The 16,380-nt window shown below is 50.8% G+C and overlaps 1 protein-coding gene across 16 annotated transcripts in view; it reads left to right on the top strand.

The window, feature by feature from the left end:
• Positions 1-16,380, top strand: part of LOC144504463 (plectin-like) — a 745,079-nt gene that overhangs the window by 463,271 nt on the left and 265,428 nt on the right. The window contains exon 1 of one of the 16 annotated variants that reach the window (XM_078229856.1): positions 1,886-2,052. The exons of 14 other annotated variants lie outside the window; for them this stretch is intronic. In XM_078229856.1, coding sequence (XP_078085982.1) covers positions 1,965-2,052 — 88 coding nt within the window. In that variant the 5' untranslated portion in view covers positions 1,886-1,964. Of the gene's footprint in view, positions 1-1,885; positions 2,053-16,380 lie in introns of those variants that run through there. One more of the 16 variants, XM_078229830.1, reaches the window with a different exon arrangement.

Here is a 16,380-nt window from a genome sequence, read left to right as displayed (position 1 = left end):
TTCATTCCCTCCTTGATCCATGTCCCTCCCTTCTCGCTCACTCCTCACTCACTGCTCATTCCCTCTTCACTCACTGCCTCACTCTGTCCTCACTCCCTCCTTACTCCCTCCCCCACTCCCTCTCCCACTCTCTCCCCCACTCCCTCTCCCACTCTCTCCTCATTCCCCACTCCCTCGCCACTCTCACTCCTTGTCCACTTTCCCCACTCCCTCTCCCTTCCCCCCCCTCCAGTCCCTCCCCTTCCCCCCACTCTCTCCCCCTCCCCCCTCCCTCCCCCTCCCACACTCGCTCCCCTCCCCCACTCTCCCTCCCCCTCCCCCACTCCCTCCCCCACCCCCACCCCCTCTCCCTCCCCCTCCCCCACTCCCTCCCCCTCCCCCAGTCCCTCTCCCTCCCCCTCCCCCTCTCCCTCCTCCTCCCCCACACCCTCCCCCTCCCCCACTCCCTCCCCCTGCCCCTCCCCCACTCCCTCCTCCTCCCCCACTCCCTCCCCCTCCCCCACTCCCTCCCCCTCCCCCACTCCCTCCTCCTCCCCCACTCCCTTCCCCTCCCCCACTCCCTCCCCCTCCCCACTTCTACCCCACTCCTCCCCACTGTCTTCGCTCCTCCTTCCCTACTCCCCACTCCCTACCCTCTACTCTCTCTCCCTACCCCACCTCCACCCCACCCCATGCCCCACCTCCACCCTACCCCATGCCCCACTCCCGTCCCTCCCCCTCCCCCACTCCCTCCCCCTCCCCCACTCCGTCCCCTTCCCCACTCCGTCCCCTCCCCCACTCCCTCCCCCTCCCCCACTCCCTCCCCCTCCCCCACTCCCTCCTCCTCCCCCACTCCCTTCCCCTCCCCCACTCCCTCCCCCTCCCCACTTCTACCCCACTCCTCCCCACTGTCTTCGCTCCTCCTTCCCTACTCCCCACCCTCTACTCTCTCTCCCTACCCCACCTCCACCCCACCCCATGCCCCACCTCCACCCTACCCCATGCCCCACTCCCGTCCCTCCCCCTCCCCCACTCCCTCCCCCTCCCCCACTCCGTCCCCTTCCCCACTCCGTCCCCTCCCCCACTCCCTCCCCCACCCACTCCCCCCTCCCCCACTCCCCCCTCCCCCACTCCCCCCTTCCCCAACTTCCCCCCTCCCCGAACTTCCCCCCTCCCCAACTCCCCCCCTCCCCAACTCCCCCCCACTCCCTCCCTCCCCAACTCCCCCCCGCTCCCCCCCTCCCCCACTCCCCCCTCCCCCACTCCCCCCTCCCCCCTCCCCCACTCCCCCCCATCCCTCCCCCACTCCCCCCCATCCCTCCCCCACTCCCCCCCATCCCTCCCCCACTCCCCCCATCCCTCCCCCACTCCCCCCCATCCCTCCCCCACTCCCCCCCATCCCTCCCCCCTCCCCCCCATCCCTCCCCCCTCCCCCACTACCCCCCATCCCTCCCCCCTCCCCCACTCCCCCCCACTCCCCCCCTCCCCCACTCCTCCCCACCCCCACTCCTCCCCCACTCCCCCACTCCCCCCCCACTCCCCCACTCCCCCCCCACTCCCCCACTCCCCCCCCACTCCCCCCCCACTCCCCCACTCCCCCCCTCCCCCTTCCCCCCCCATCCCACTCCCCCCTCCCCCTTCCCCCCCATCCCACTCCCCCCCTCCCCCTTCCCCCCCCACCCCCCCCCCACTCCCCCCCTCCCATCCCTTCCCCCACTCCCTCCTCACTCCCTCCAGACTGCCTCCCTTTGTCCTTGCCCCGGTTGAGCTGTACGTTTATTGGTGTGATTTGCAGTTATGACGAGTGGCCACACCTCGTTCTGTACCTTACGGGGGAAGGGAGGGGCTGCAATGAAAGCTTTTCACAACTCGCGCTGACAAGCAGATCTCTGTGAACACAGAGGGTGCAGTCAACTAACCACCAGCTCCAAGTAGACAGCAGGAATAGACTCGATTCAGCACTCCTTCCGAACTCTCACTGCAAGATGTACAAAGGGCAGGAGAACAGAAATCGACTGGCACCGGATGACAGGCTGTTTCTGGACATGTTAAAGTCCACCGAGGGCAGAAAAGGTATTTACCGGTTATGATGGAGTTAGTTTGAGAGTTGTAGCACGGACAGGAGGCATTGATTAATCAGGATGTTAGTCTGGGATCAGGGCTGTGCTACTGTTAACTGTTTGATGTCTGGATTTGCTGTGCTGCTTTTCTCCGAGTTCAGACTGATTTCACATCTCTACTCTGTATCAGATCAAGCTCCACTGGCCTCTGTCCCCTCACCATCTTCCACCTTCATCACTAATGTGTGTGACATCCCCTTCAGAGCTATTGAAACTGTGCAGATACTACCCGTCCAGCATGCTCCTAACTGTGCTCCAAGAACTGGAGACCATCCATAACTCCGCTATCCGTGTCTGAACTCCAACCAGGGCAGTTCCCCTCTCAGCCCTTGGCTCAGTGACACACACGGATCTTTAAGGGAGAAGTTAGGAGGGCTAAAAGGGGTTGTGAAAAGTCCTTGGCAAATGGGATTAAGGAAAATCCTAAGGCATTTTATACGTATGTAAAGGGCAAGAGGGTAGCCAGGGAAAGGATTGGTCCTCTCAAGGATAGTGGAGGGAATCTATGCATGGAGCCTATGGAAATGGGCGAGATTCTAAATGAGTACTTTGCCTTGACCACCCTTTTACTATTTATGTGCCTATAGAAGAGTTTGGGATTCCGCTTTGTGTTAGCTGCCAGCCTTTTCTCATCATCGCTCTTTGCTTCTGTTTTGTATTTTTAGTTCCCATCTGACACTGTTTGAACTTTCTCTTTCAAAGTCCAGAGCGATCTGGATTTGTGTCCCCTCAAAGTACAAAGCAAAGTACAGCACAGGCGCAGGCCCTTCAGTCCTCCAAGCTTGTTCCCTCCCCTCTCCAGGGAATATCTCTTGACTGAACTCAAACTAGCTTTTCTTTACTGCTTTGCCTGCCAGCCTTAGATCCCAGTACATCTGGGTCAGATCCATTCTCATCCCATTGAAATTAGCCATCACCAATTACTTATACCTACTCTTGATGCTGCCTGCCTTCGCATTGCCAAACTATATCTACCAGAAATGGTGAATACAAGATACCTGTGGCAACTTGCCAAGTTTTCCAAACCCACAATCTCTACCACCTAGAAGGACAAGGGCAGCAGGGGTGGTCCGGCGGCACAGTGGTTAGCACTGCTGCCTCACAGCGCCAGGGACCCGGGTTTGATCCCCGGCTTCGGTCACTGTCTGTGCGGAGTCTGCACATTCTCCCCGTGTGTACTTTCTCATTAGTGACAGACAGCATGGTTTTGTAAGAGGGAGGTCGTGCCTTACAAATTTGGTGGAGTTTTTTGAGGAAGTGACAAAAACGGTTGATGAAGGAAGGGCCGTGGATGTCGTCTATATGGATTTCAGTAAGGCATTTGACAAAGTCCCACATGGCAGGTTGGTTAAGAAGGTTAAGGCTCATGGGATACAAGGAGAAGTGGCTAGATGGGTAGAGAACTGGCTTGGCCATAGGAGACAGCGGGTAGTGGTCGAAGGGTCTTTTTCTGGCTGGAGGTCTGTGACCAGTGGTGTTCCGCAGGGCTCTGTACTGGGACCTCTGCTGTTTGTGATATATATAAATGATTTGGAAGAAGGTGTAACTGGTGTAATCAGCAAGTTTGCGGATGACACGAAGATGGCTGGAATTGCGGATAGCGAAGAGCATTGTCGGGCAATACAGCAGGATATAGATAGGCTGGAAAATTGGGCGGAGAGGTGGCAGATGGAATTTAATCCGGATAAATGCGAAGTGATGAATTTTGGAAGAAATAATGTAGGGAGGAGTTATACAATAAATGGCAGAGTCATCAGGAGTATAGAAACACAGAGGGACCGAGGTGTGCAAGTCCACAAATCCTTGAAGGTGGCAACACAGGTGGAGAAGGTGGTGAAGAAGGCATATGGTATGCTTGCCTTTATAGGACGGGGTATAGAGTATAAAAGCTGGAGTCTGATGATGCAGCTGTATAGAACGCTGGTTAGGCCACATTTGGAGTACTGCGTCCAGTTCTGGTCGTCGCACTACCAGAAGGACGTGGAGGCGTTAGAGAGAGTGCAGAGAAGGTTTACCAGGATGTTCCCTGGTATGGAGGGTCTTAGCTATGAGGAGAGATTGGGTAAACTGGGGTTGTTCTCCCTGGAAAGACGGAGAATGAGGGGAGATCTAATAGAGGTGTACAAGATTATGAAGGGGATAGATAGGGTGAACGGTGGGAAGCTTTTTCCCAGATCAGAAGTGACGTTCACGAGGGGTCACGGGCTCAAGGTGAGAGGGGCGAAGTATAACTCAGATATCAGAGGGATGTTTTTTACACAGAGGGTGGTGGGGGCCTGGAATGCGCTGCCAAGTAGGGTGGTGGAGGCAGGCACGCTGACATCGTTTAAGACTTACCTGGATAGTCACATGAGCAGCCTGGGAATGGAGGGATACAAACAATTGGTCTAGTTGGACCAAGGAGCGGCACAGGCTTGGAGGGCCGAAGGGCCTGTTTCCTGTGCTGGACTGTTCTTTGTTCTTTGTTGTTTGTGTCTGCGTGGGTTTCCTCCGGGTGCTCCGGTTTCCTCGCACAGTCCAAAGATGTGCAGGTTTGGTGCATCACCCATGCTAAATTGCCTCTTAGTGTCAGGGGGTCTAGCTAGGGTAAATGCATGGGGTTATGGGGATAAGGTCTGGGTGGATTGTGGGTGGTGCAGACTCGATGGGACGAATGGTCTCCTGCACTGTAGGGATTCTGTAATTCTATGATTCTACAATATGAAATCCTGGGAACACCAGCACCTGGAGATTCCCCTCCGAGTCACTCACTATCCTGACTTGGAAATATATCGGCCGTTCCTTCACTGTCGCTGGGTCAAAATCCTGGAACTCCCTCCCTAACAGCACTGTGGGTGTACCTACACCTCAGGACTGCAGCGGCTCAAGAAGGCAGCTCACCAGCACCTTCTGAAGGGCAATTAGGGATGGGTAATAAATACTGGTCTTGCCAGCGACACATGTTATGAAATAATAAAATAAGAAAGATTATTTTCTGTTCAATGTGGACCCGCCTCCTTTTCCAGGGCAGGTCTTGCAGTGAATCTTTACTCACTGGATTGAAAACATGCTAATGTAGAAAATTATCTTTTAATTCTCTTCCCCCTCTGTGCCTCTTACACTATTATTACCCCAGTCTATTTTTGGATCATGCTGTGCCCCAGTGGTTTTTCTCTCTCTGTAATTTCCTGGCCGATTTGCTCCTCTGGTTCCAGGCGTGAGGGATTTTACTCACAAGGTTGGGTTGCGGAAGCACAAATTTAAGATCATGGCCAAGTGATGCAAAGGGAATGTAGGGAAGGATTCTTTGACCCAGCGAGTGATAATGACCTGAAACTAGACTGCCTACCAGGGAGTTTGAAGTAGAGACAATCAGTGATTTCAGAAGGAAATTTGACAAACATTTGAAAGAAATAAACTTTCAGGATGGCAGTGATGAACAAGGGAGAATGGCTCGGCATAGTGCCAGCGTACACTCAGTGGCTCATTCTGATTGTACAGACAGAATGATCCAGCCCCCTGCCTGCCCACACTGTGACAGGATTATTGGTGAGTGTGGGGGTGGAGGGGGGACAATGCGCTAGGGGCCAGTGTAAAATGGCAGTGAGAATGTTTGCCCTTGCCCATCCTGACGGGTTGTCATTCCCGACACAGACTGGTGTGAATCCGTTTTGCATTCCGTCAATGGGAATCATTTCCCTTGGGTCCTATTGTCTGCAGCACCAGCGGGATATCATGCCAGTCCAGAACATGCCTGTGGCGTGGAGATGCTGGCATGACACTGGGGCAGCCTGTGGAGATGGGGATGGAGGCCTCGGTGGACCCTGTGCAGCAGTGGGTGGGTGGAGCTTTACCAGCTGGACCTTCACGCTGCAGGAGTTTTGGGAAGCCCACCTTCTGTCTTTAATGATGGGTCAGTTGCATTTTAAATATGGTGCTAGGTCTGGTGGTGAGGCCTGAGACACCCACCCACCCTGCCATGCCAGGTGTTGGGAAACCCTGACGATATTATTAATTTGGTCAGCATCATGTGATACAGCGTGAGTTCCCACTGGTCTCTGCATTGGCAAACACTCCCAGGCCCCAGCCTTACCACACGAATGGAAAATACCATTCAGCATCTTCCTGGTGACTGACAGAGTACGCCCAGCAATGTTTCAGTATCCTCCTGTTTCTGAGCTCAAACCAAAGAGTTCCTGTCCTTGAGGACACCTCCCTTTCTCATTCTCCACCAATAACATTCTCCGTTATCAATTCAGATTCAGGTCTGAACTCCCACTGAAAAAACAGTCGGGATCTAGACCAGTTTTCCCACCAATACAGCACGTTTGGGAGAATCGCCCCCCTTGGCTCTAATCTCTCTCCACAGATGCTGCCAGGCCTGCTGAGATTTTCCAGCACTTTCTGTTTTTGTTTGAAATCTTACTGTGTTACTGAATGGGCGAGGGTCTGGCAGATGGAGTACAATGTTGGTAAGTGTGAGGTCATCCATTTTGGTAGGAATAACAGCAAAATGGACTATTAATTAAATGGTAAAAAATTGCAGCATGCTGCTGTGCAGAGGGACCTGGGTGTCCTTGTGCAGGAATCACAAGGAGTTGGTTTGCAGGTGCAGCAGGTAATTAAGAAGGCAAATAGAATTTTGCCCTTCATTGCTAGAGGGATGGAGTTTAAAAACAGTGAGGTTATGTTGCAGCTGTTTAATAAGGTGCTGGTGAGGCCACACCTGGAGTACTGTGTACAGTTTTGGTCTCCTTACTTGAGAAAGGATATACTGGCACTGGAGGGGGTGCAGAGGAGATTCACATGGTTGATTCCGGAGTTGAGAATGTTGGCTTATGAGGTGAGACTCAGTAGACTGGGGCTATACTCATTAGAATTCAGAAGAATGAGGAGGGATCTCACAGAAATATATAAGATTATGAAGGAAATAGATAAGATCGAAGCAGGGAAGTTGTTTCCACTGGCGGGTGAAACTAGAACTAGGGGGCATAGCCTCAAAATAAGGGGGAGCAGATTTAGGACTGAGTTGAGGAGGAACTTCTTCACACAAAGGGTTGTGAATCTGTGGAATTCCCTGCCCAGTGAAGCAGTTGAGGCTACCTCATTGAATGTTTTTAAGGCAAGGAGAGATAGATTTTTGAACAGTAAAGGAATTAAGGGTTATGGTGAGCGGGCAGGTAAGTGGAGCTGAGTCCACAAAAAGATCAGCCATGATCTTATTGAATGGCGGGGCAGGCTCGAGGGGCCAGATGGCCTACTCCTGCTCCTAGTTCTTATGTTCTTTTCTCACTCTGACTCCACATAATAGCTGACAGTTTCTTCCTGTTGTGCTGTCTCTCCCAATTTTGTAGAGTTTGTTTGTCCTGATTTCCATTCCTGTAACTATAAACTATAAAGAATAGGCAACGACACCTCCTTAAAACAAATAACCGGTGCCCCACAAGGCTGTGCTTTAGCCCCTTACTATACTCCTTATGCACTTATGACTATGTGGCCAAATTCTGCTCCAATTCGATTTTCTGAGGACACCACCGTAGTGGGTCAGATCTCAAACAATGACGAGACAGGGTACAGGAATGAGATAGAGAATCTGGTGAACTGGTGCAGCAACAATAATCTCTCCTTCAATGTCAACAAAACAAGGCGGATTGTCTTCGACTTCAGGAAGTGCATTGGAGAACATGCCCCTGTCTACATCAATGGGGATGAAGTAGAAATGGTCGGGAGCTTCAAGTTTCTGGGTGTCCAGATCACCAACAACCTGTCCTGTTCCCCCACACCGACACTATAGTTAAGAAAGCCCACCAACGCCTCTACTTTCTCAGAAGACTAAGGAAATTTGACATGTGAGCTACGACTCTCACCAACTTTTACAGAGGATGTCTTGGCAGTTTTGAATAAACTGAAGGTCAATAAGTCCCCTGGGCCTGATGAAATGTATCCTAGGATTCTTTGGGAGGCAAGGGATGAGATTGCAGAGCCTTTGGCATTGATCTTTGGGTCCTCGCTGTCCACGGGGATGGTGCCAGAGGACTGGAGAATGGCGAATGTTGTTCCTCTGTTTAAGAAAGGGAATAGAAATGACCCTGGTAATTATAGACCGGTTAGTCTTACTTCGGTGGTTGGTAAATTGATGGAAAGGGTCCTTAGGGATGGGATTTACGACCATTTAGAAAGATGCGGATTAATCCGAGATAGTCAGCACGGATTCGTGAAGGGCAAGTCGTGCCTCACAAATTTGATAGAATTTTTTGAGGAGGTAACTAAGTGTGTTGATGAAGGTAGGGCAGTTGATGTCATATACATGGATTTTAGTAAGGCGTTTGATAAGGTCCCCCATGGTCGGCTTATGATGAAAGTGAGGAGGTGTGGGATAGAGGGAAAGTTGGCCGATTGGATAGGCAACTGGCTGTCTGACCGAAGACAGAGGGTGGTGGTCGATGGAAAATTTTCGGATTGGAGGCAGGTTGCTAGCGGTGTGCCGCAGGGATCAGTGCTTGGTCCTCTGCTCTTTGTGATTTTTATTAATGACTTAGAGGAGGGGGCTGAAGGGTGGATCAGTAAATTTGCTGATGACACCAAGATTGGTGGAGTAGTGGATGAGGTGGAGGGCTGTTGTAGGCTGCAAAGAGACATAGATAGGATGCAAAGCTGGGCTGAAAAATGGCAAATGGAGTTTAACCCTGATAAATGTGAGGTGATTCATTTTGGTAGGACAAATTTAAATGTGGATTACAGGGTCAAAGGTAGGGTTCTGAAGACTGTGGAGGAACAGAGAGATCTTGGGGTCCATATCCACAGATCTCTAAAGGTTGCCACTCAAGTGGATAGAGCTGTGAAGAAGGCCTGTAGTGTGTTAGCTTTTATTAACAGGGGGTTGGAGTTTAAGAGCCGTGGGGTTATGCTGCAACTGTACAGGACCTTGGTGAGACCACATTTGGAATATTGTGTGCAGTTCTGGTCACCTCACTATAGGAAGGATGTGGAAGCGCTGGAAGGAGTGCAGAGGAGATTTACCAGGATGCTGCCTGGTTTGGAGGGTAGGTCATATGAGGAAAGGTTGAGGGAGCTAGGGCTATTCTCTCTGGAGCGGAGGAGGCTGAGGGGAGACTTAATAGAGCTGTATAAAATGATGAAGGGGATAGATAGAGTGAACGTTCAAAGACTATTTCCTCGGGTGGATGGAGCTATTACAAGGGGGCATAACTATAGGGTTCGTGGTGGGAGATACAGGACGGATATCAGAGGTAGGTTCTTTACGCAGAGAGTGGTTGGGGTGTGGAATGGACTGCCTGCAGTGATAGTGGAGTCAGACACTTTAGAAACATTTAAGCGGTTATTGGATAGGCACATGGAGCACACCAGGATGATAGGGAGTGGGATAGCTTGATCTTGGTTTCAGATAAAGCTCGGCACAACATCGTGGGCCGAAGGGCCTGTTCTGTGCTGTACTGTTCTATGTTCTATATGCGCCATAAAAAGCATTCTTTCTGGTTGTATCACAGCTTGGTATGGGCTTCTGCTCTGCCCAAGACCGCAAGAAACTACAAACGGTCATGAATGTAGCCCAATCCATCACGCAAACCAGCCTCCCATCCATTGACTCTGTCTACACTTCCCGCTGCCTCGGAAAAGCAGCCAGCATAATTAAGGACCCCACACACCCCGGACATTCTCTCTTTCACCTTCTTCCGTCGGGAAAAAGATACAAAAGTCTGAGGTCACGTACCAACCAACTCAACTTGAGGCCAAAACATCTGATTCCAAGAAGAAATTAGATTTCGCTCTTGGGGTGAAAGGGATCAAGAGAAATAGGGGGAAGGGGGGAATCAAGATATTGAATTTGATGATCAGCCGTGATCAAAATGAATGGTGGAGCAGGCTCGAAGGGCCGAATGGCCTCCTCCTGCTTCTGGTTTCTGTGTTTCCATGTAAGAACAGCTTCTTCCCTGCTGCCATCAGACTTTTGAATGGACCTATCTCGCACTAAGTTGATCTTTCTCTGCACCCTAGCTATGATTGTAACACTACATTCTGCACTGTCTCGTTTCCTTCTCCCCTATGTACTCTATGAACAGTAATCTTTGTCTGTATAGCGTGCAAGAAAGAATACTTTGCACTGAATCCCAATACATGTGACACGAATAAATCAAATCAAACCCTCCTGTTGCCTCAGCTGCCTTGTCTGTCTCTGCACAGGGTGAATTCTTTTGGCCTGGTTAACAATCACTTCTGAATTTTATTCAACACTGCCTGCCCACTGTTCCTGGCCCTCTGCCCTCTAATCACTGTGGACTGGGAATGTTTAGCGTTCCTCCAGTTAGATTCAGACTGCCAGGGGTGGGAGGAGCTTGGGACCCCTCTTGTTCTACGAGAATTTAAGGGATTCTCTGATGAGGTTCTATGAGGTTTAATGATGAGGCCAGTCAGCACACTGAGCATTAGATCAGAAAGACTGAGTGCCCAGCTACTGCTCTGTTCATGCTGCTAAACTGCAGTGACTCACATTACTGAGGCATTACTCACTCTCTGACTCAATCTGTCCTGACCCCCTCTGGCAGGATGGGCAGGGCAGGGCTGGGCTGGGCTGGGTACAGCCCGGGTACAAGAGCAGAGACATCTTGCTGCAATTATACGAAGCCTTGGTGAGGCCACACCTAGAATTTGTGAGCAATTTTGGTCTCCTTATATGAGGAAGGATGTTCTTGCTCCCGAGGGAGTGCAGAGAAGTTTTACCAGGCTAACTCACTGAATGGTGGGACTGACGTATGAGGAGAGCTTGAGTTGGTTAGGATTAGATTGGCTGGAATTCAGAAGAATGAGGGGGGATGTCATAGAAATCTATAAAATCCTTTGTTCTTTTCTTTGTAGGACTGGACAGGGTAGATGCAGGAAGGATGTTCCCGATGTTGGGGGACTCCAGAACCAGGGGTCACAGTCTGAGGATACAGGGTTAGGACAGAGATGAGGAGATATTTCTTTTCCCAGAGAGTGGTCAGTCTGTGGAATTCACTACCACAGGAAGTAGTTGAGGCCAAAACATTGAATGATTTCAAGAAGCAGTTAGACATAGCACTCAGGGCGAAGGGGATCAAAGAGTATATATAAATGACTTAGAGGAGAATGTGGGTGGTCTGATTCGTAAGTTTACAGATGACGCAAAGATCGGGGGAGCTCTGGATCGTGAGGGGGATTGCCAGAGGATACAGCAAGATAAAGAAAGGCTGGTGACTTGAGTGGAGAAATGACAGATGGAATTTATTTTGGACAAATATGAGGTGATGCAATTTTTTTTATTCATTTGTGGGAACTGGGCGTCGCTGGCTGACCAGCATTTATTGCCCATCTCTAGTCGCCCTTGCTGGTGGAGAGCTGAGTTGCCTTCTTGAAACACTGGTACAACTGAGTGGCTTGCTAGGACATTTCAGAGGGCAGTTGAGAGTCACCCACATTGCTGTGGCTCTGGAGTCACATGTAGGCCAGACCGGGTAAGGACGGCAGATTTCCTTCCCTAAAGGACATTAGTGAACCAGATGGATTTTTCCGACAATCGACAATGGTTTCATGATCATCAGATTCTTAATTCCAGATATTTTTTATTGAATTCAAATTCCACCATCTGCCGTGACAGGATTCAAACATGGGTCCCGAAAACATTAGTTGAGTTTCTGGATTAATAGTTTAGCAATAATATAACGAGGCATTGTCTCCCCTTTGTAAGGTCAAATGCAGGAGGGAGGTAGACAGTAAATGGCAGAACCCTTAGAAACATTAACAAACAAAGGAATCTGGGCGTACAGGTCCATAGTTCCTTGAAAGTGGCAACGCAAGTGGATAAGGTCGTCAAGAAGGCATACGGCATGCTTGCCTTCATCAGTCGGGGCATTGAGTATAAAAATTAGCAAGTCATGTTGCAGCTGTACACATCATTAGTTAGGCCACATTTGGAATATTGTGTACAGTTCTGGTCGCCACACTACCAGAAGGATGTGGAGGCTTTGGAGAGGGTACAGAAAAGATTTACCAGGATGTTGCCTGGTATGGAGGGCATTAGCTATGAGGAGAAGTTGGAGAAACTTAGTTTGTTCTCACTGGAACGACAGAGGTTGAGGGGCAACCTGATAGAAGTCTACAAGATCATGAGAGGAATGGACAGAGTGGATAGTCAGAAGCTTTTTCCCAGGGTGGAAATGTCAATTACTAGGAGATATAGGTTTAAGGTAAAGAGGGAAAGTTTAAGGGAGATGTGCGGGGGGAAGTTTTTCACACAGAGAGTGGTGGGTGCCTGGAACGCGCTGCCAGAGGAGGTGGTGGAAGCAGGTACATTAGCAACATTTAAGAGGCATCTGGATGGGTGCATGAATAGGGAGGGAATAGAGGGACACGGACCATGTAGAGGTAAATGGTCTTTAGTTTAGAAAGGCGTCATGTCTCTGAGAGGCTTGGTGGGCCAATGGGCCTGTTCCTGTGTGTACTATTCTTTGTTCTTTGATATCGGGGAGGAACGCAGGATCAGGTATTTGATCTGGATTATCAGCCAAGATCCTAATGAATAGTGGAGCAGGCTCAAAGGGCTGAATGGCCTCCTATTGCTCCCATTTTCTATGTTTCGATGTTTGATTGTTACTCTCGGGGTGAAGGGTCTGGGTTTGATTGTTACTCTCGGGGTGAACGGTCTGGGTTTGATTGTTACTCTGGGGGTGAACGGTCTGGGTTTGATTGTTACTCTCGGGGTGAAGGGTCTGGGTTTGATTGTTACTCTGGGGGTGAACGGTCTGGGTTTGATTGTTACTCTGGGGGTGAACGGTCTGGGTTTGATTGTTACTCTCGGGGTGAACGGACTGGGTTTGATTGTTACTCTTGGGGTGAAGGGTCTGGGTTTGATTGTTACTCTGGGGGTGAACGGACTGGGTTTGATTGTTACTCTGGGGGTGAACGGTCTGGGTTTGATTGTTACTCTCGGGGTGAACAGACGGGGTTTGATTGTTACTCTCGGGGTGAAGGGTCTGGGTTTGATTGTTACTCTCGGGGTGAACGGACTGGGTTTGATTGTTACTCTGGGGGTGAACGGTCTGGGTTTGATTGTTACTCTCAGGGTGAACGGACGGGGTTTGATTGTTACTCTCGGGGTGAACGGACTGGGTTTGATTGTTACTCTCGGGGTGAACGGACTGGGTCTGATTGTTACTCTCAGGGTGAACGGACTATGTTTGATTGTTACTCTCAGGGTGAACGGACGGGGTTTGATTGTTACTCTCGGGGTGAAGGGTCTGGGTTTGATTGTTACTCTCGGGGTGAACGGACGGGGTTTGATTGTTACTCTGGGGGTGAACGGACTGGGTTTGATTGTTACTCTCAGGGTGAACGGACTATGTTTGATTGTTACTCTGGGGGTGAACGGACGGGGTTTGATTGTTACTCTCAGGGTGAACGGACTATGTTTGATTGTTACTCTCAGGGTGAACGGACGGGGTTTGATTGTTACTCTCGGGGTGAAGGGTCTGGGTTTGATTGTTACTCTCGGGGTGAACGGACGGGGTTTGATTGTTACTCTGGGGGTGAACGGACTGGGTTTGATTGTTACTCTGGGGGTGAACGGTCTGGGTTTGATTGTTACTCTCGGGGTGAACAGACGGGGTTTGATTGTTACTCTCGGGGTGAAGGGTCTGGGTTTGATTGTTACTCTCGGGGTGAACGGACTGGGTTTGATTGTTACTCTGGGGGTGAACGGTCTGGGTTTGATTGTTACTCTGGGGGCGAACGGACGGGGTTTGATTGTTACTCTGGGGGTGAACGGACGGGGTTTGATTGTTACTCTCAGGGTGAACGGACGGGGTTTGATTGTTACTCTCGGGGTGAACGGACTGGGTTTGATTGTTACTCTCGGGGTGAACGGACTGGGTCTGATTGTTACTCTCAGGGTGAACGGACTATGTTTGATTGTTACTCTCAGGGTGAACGGACGGGGTTTGATTGTTACTCTCGGGGTGAAGGGTCTGGGTTTGATTGTTACTCTCGGGGTGAACGGACGGGGTTTGATTGTTACTCTCGGGGTGAACATAGAACATAGAACATTACAGCGCAGAACAGGCCCTTCGGCCCACGATGTTGCACCGACCAGTTAAAAAAAAACTGTGACCCTCCAACCTAAACCAATTTCTTTTCGTCCATGAACCTATCTACGGATCTCTTAAACGCCCCCAAACTAGGCGCATTTACTACTGATGCTGGCAGGGCATTCCAATCCCTCACCACCCTCTGGGTAAAGAACCTGATTGTTACTCTCGGGGTGAACGGACTATGTTTGATTGTTACTCTGGGGGTGAACAGGCGGGGTTTGATTGTTACTCTGGGGGTGAACGGACTGGGTTTGATTGTTACTCTCGGGGTGAACAGACGGGGTTTGATTGTTACTCTCGGGGTGAACGGTCTGGGTTTGATTGTTACTCTGGGGGTGAACGGACTGGGTTTGATTGTTACTCTCGGGGTGAACGGACTGGGTTTGATTGTTACTCTGGGGGTGAACGGACGGGGTTTGATTGTTACCCTGGGGGTGAACGGACTGGGTTTGATTGTTACTCTCGGGGTGAAGGGTCTGGGTTTGATTGTTACTCTGGGGGTGAACGGTCTGGGTTTGATTGTTACCCTGGGGGTGAACAGACGGGGTTTCATTGTTACTCTCGGGGTGAACGGACGGGGTTTGATTGTTACTCTGGGGGTGAACGGACGGGGTTTGATTATTACTCTCAGGATGAACGGTTTGGGTTTGATTGTTACTCTTGGGGTGAACAGACGGGGTTTGATTATTACTCTCGGGGTGAACGGTCTGGGTTTGATTGTTACTCTCAGGATGAACGGTCTGGGTTTGATTGTTACTCTCGGGGTGAACGGTCTGGGTTTGATTGTTACTCTGGGGGTGAACGGTCTGGGTTTGATTGTTACTCTGGGGGTGAACGGTCTGGGTTTGATTGTTACTCTCGGGGTGAACGGACTGGTTTTGATTGTTACTCTCGGGGTGAACGGACGGGGTTTGATTGTTACTCTGGGGGTGAACGGTCTGGGTTTGATTGTTACTCTCGGGGTGAACGGACTGGGTTTGATTGTTACTCTCGGGGTGAACGGACTGGGTCTGATTGTTACTCTCAGGGTGAACGGACTATGTTTGATTGTTACTCTCAGGGTGAACGGACGGGGTTTGATTGTTACTCTCGGGGTGAAGGGTCTGGGTTTGATTGTTACTCTCGGGGTGAACGGACGGGGTTTGATTGTTACTCTCGGGGTGAACGGACTGGGTTTGATTGTTACTCTCGGGGTGAACGGACTATGTTTGATTGTTACTCTGGGGGTGAACAGGCGGGGTTTGATTGTTACTCTCGGGGTGAATGGTCTGGGTTTGATTGTTACTCTCGGGGTGAACAGACGGGGTTTGATTGTTACTCTCGGGGTGAACGGTCTGGGTTTGATTGTTACTCTCGGGGTGAACGGACGGGGTTTGATTGTTACTCTGGGGGTGAACGGACTGGGTTTGATTGTTACTCTCGGGGTGAACGGACTGGGTTTGATTGTTACTCTCGGGGTGAACGGACGGGGTTTGATTGTTACTCTGGGGGTGAACGGACGGGGTTTGATTGTTACTCTGGGGGTGAACGGACGGGGTTTGATTGTTACCCTGGGGGTGAACGGTCTGGGTTTGATTGTTACTCTCGGGGTGAACGGACGGGGTTTGATTGTTACTCTGGGGGTGAACGGTCTGGGTTTGATTGTTACTCTCGGGGTGAACGGACGGGGTTTGATTGTTACTCTGGGGGTGAACGGACTGGGTTTGATTGTTACTCTCGGGGTGAAGGGTCTGGGTTTGATTGTTACTCTGGGGGTGAACGGTCTGGGTTTGATTGTTACTCTGGGGGTGAACGGACGGGGTTTGATTGTTACTCTCGGGGTGAACGGACGGGGTTTGATTGTTACTCTCGGGGTGAACGGACGGGGTTTGATTGTTACTCTCGGGGTGAACGGACTGGGTTTGATTGTTACTCTCGGGGTGAACGGACGGGGTTTGATTGTTACTCTGGGGGTGAACGGTCTGGGTTTGATTGTTACTCTCGGGGTGAACGGTCTGGGTTTGATTGTTACTCTCGGGGTGAACGGACGGGGTTTGATTGTTACTCTGGGGGTGAACGGACTGGGTTTGATTGTTACTCTCGGGGTGAACGGACTGGGTTTGATTGTTACTCTGGGGGTGAACGGACTGGGTTTGATTGTTACTCTCGGGGTGAAGGGTCTGGGTTTGATTGTTACCCTG

Source organism: Mustelus asterias, chromosome 2 (assembly GCF_964213995.1).
Source record: "Mustelus asterias chromosome 2, sMusAst1.hap1.1, whole genome shotgun sequence".
Lineage (NCBI taxonomy): Eukaryota > Metazoa > Chordata > Chondrichthyes > Carcharhiniformes > Triakidae > Mustelus > Mustelus asterias.
This window is presented reverse-complemented; position numbering and strand designations above follow the sequence as displayed.